Source organism: Daktulosphaira vitifoliae, unplaced genomic scaffold (assembly GCF_025091365.1).
Source record: "Daktulosphaira vitifoliae isolate Bord-2020 unplaced genomic scaffold, ASM2509136v1 Scaffold_4680, whole genome shotgun sequence".
Taxonomy (NCBI): Eukaryota; Metazoa; Arthropoda; class Insecta; order Hemiptera; family Phylloxeridae; genus Daktulosphaira; species Daktulosphaira vitifoliae.
Genome location: NW_026104240.1, coordinates 1 through 886, shown reverse-complemented (window position 1 = coordinate 886; position 886 = coordinate 1). Strand labels below are relative to the sequence as shown.

Sequence of the window (886 nt, the reverse complement as noted above, 5' to 3'; positions counted from 1 at the left end):
GACAATAAAGGTACTGGGACTTCACTGGGACCCCGACGGCGATTCATTTACCTACCATACTTACTCACACGATTGTAAACCTACAAAAAGATCTGTTTTGTCCGCTATTGCTAGACTGTTCGATCCGGTCGGTACATTAGGTCCATCCATATTATGGGCCAAGAGTCTTATGCAGCAATTGTGNATCCGGTCGGTACACTAGGTCCATCCATATTATGGGCCAAGAGTCTTATGCAGCAATTGTGGCACGCTAAGCTTGAGTGGGATACTCCGTTACCAGTAGATATGGCAAATTCATGGAATCGTTTTATAAATGAGCTCCCACGATTAAATTCTATTTCATTGCCCCGACATATTGACGTTCGTAATTATAAGGAAATACAACTCATTGGCTTTTCAGACGCGTCGGGAAAGGGTTACGCCGGTTCTATTTACTTGCGAGTTGTTCATCACACAGGTGATATATCCGTTTATTTCGTCACGTGCAAAACCAAGGTAGCGCCATTAAAGAATGGTGACGCTAATACATCTATGCCTCGACTGGAACTATGCGGCGCTCTCTTAGTTGCTCAAACATTGCATCGAGTATATAACTGTTTAATGTCCGAAATATCAATTTCTGCCATTCAAGCCTGGACAGACTCAACTGTAGTTTTAGCATGGTTAAAGACTGACAAAAAGGATTTCAAAATTTTTGTTACCAATCGAGTAGCCAAAATACACAGTTTATTACCGAATTGTAAATGGGAGTACGTTAACACGAAGGATAACCCCGCTGACCCGGCATCTCGTGGGTTATTACCATACATGGTGTTATGTAAAATACATATAGACGGTCCGGCATTTCTACGTCTACCTGTCAAACAATGGCCGCTGCGTAATTGTG

The 886-nt window shown here is 42.5% G+C and overlaps 1 protein-coding gene across 1 annotated transcript; it reads left to right on the top strand.

The window, feature by feature from the left end:
* Nucleotides 1-9: 9 nt before the first annotated feature.
* LOC126910121 (uncharacterized) lies at nt 10-877 on the top strand (the record flags this gene model as incomplete). Its single annotated transcript, XM_050692506.1, has 2 exons — nt 10-140; nt 203-877. A coding segment is annotated over exon 2 (646 nt), but the record flags the coding sequence as incomplete, so codon positions are not given.
* Between the last annotated feature and the right edge of the window lie 9 nt (nt 878-886).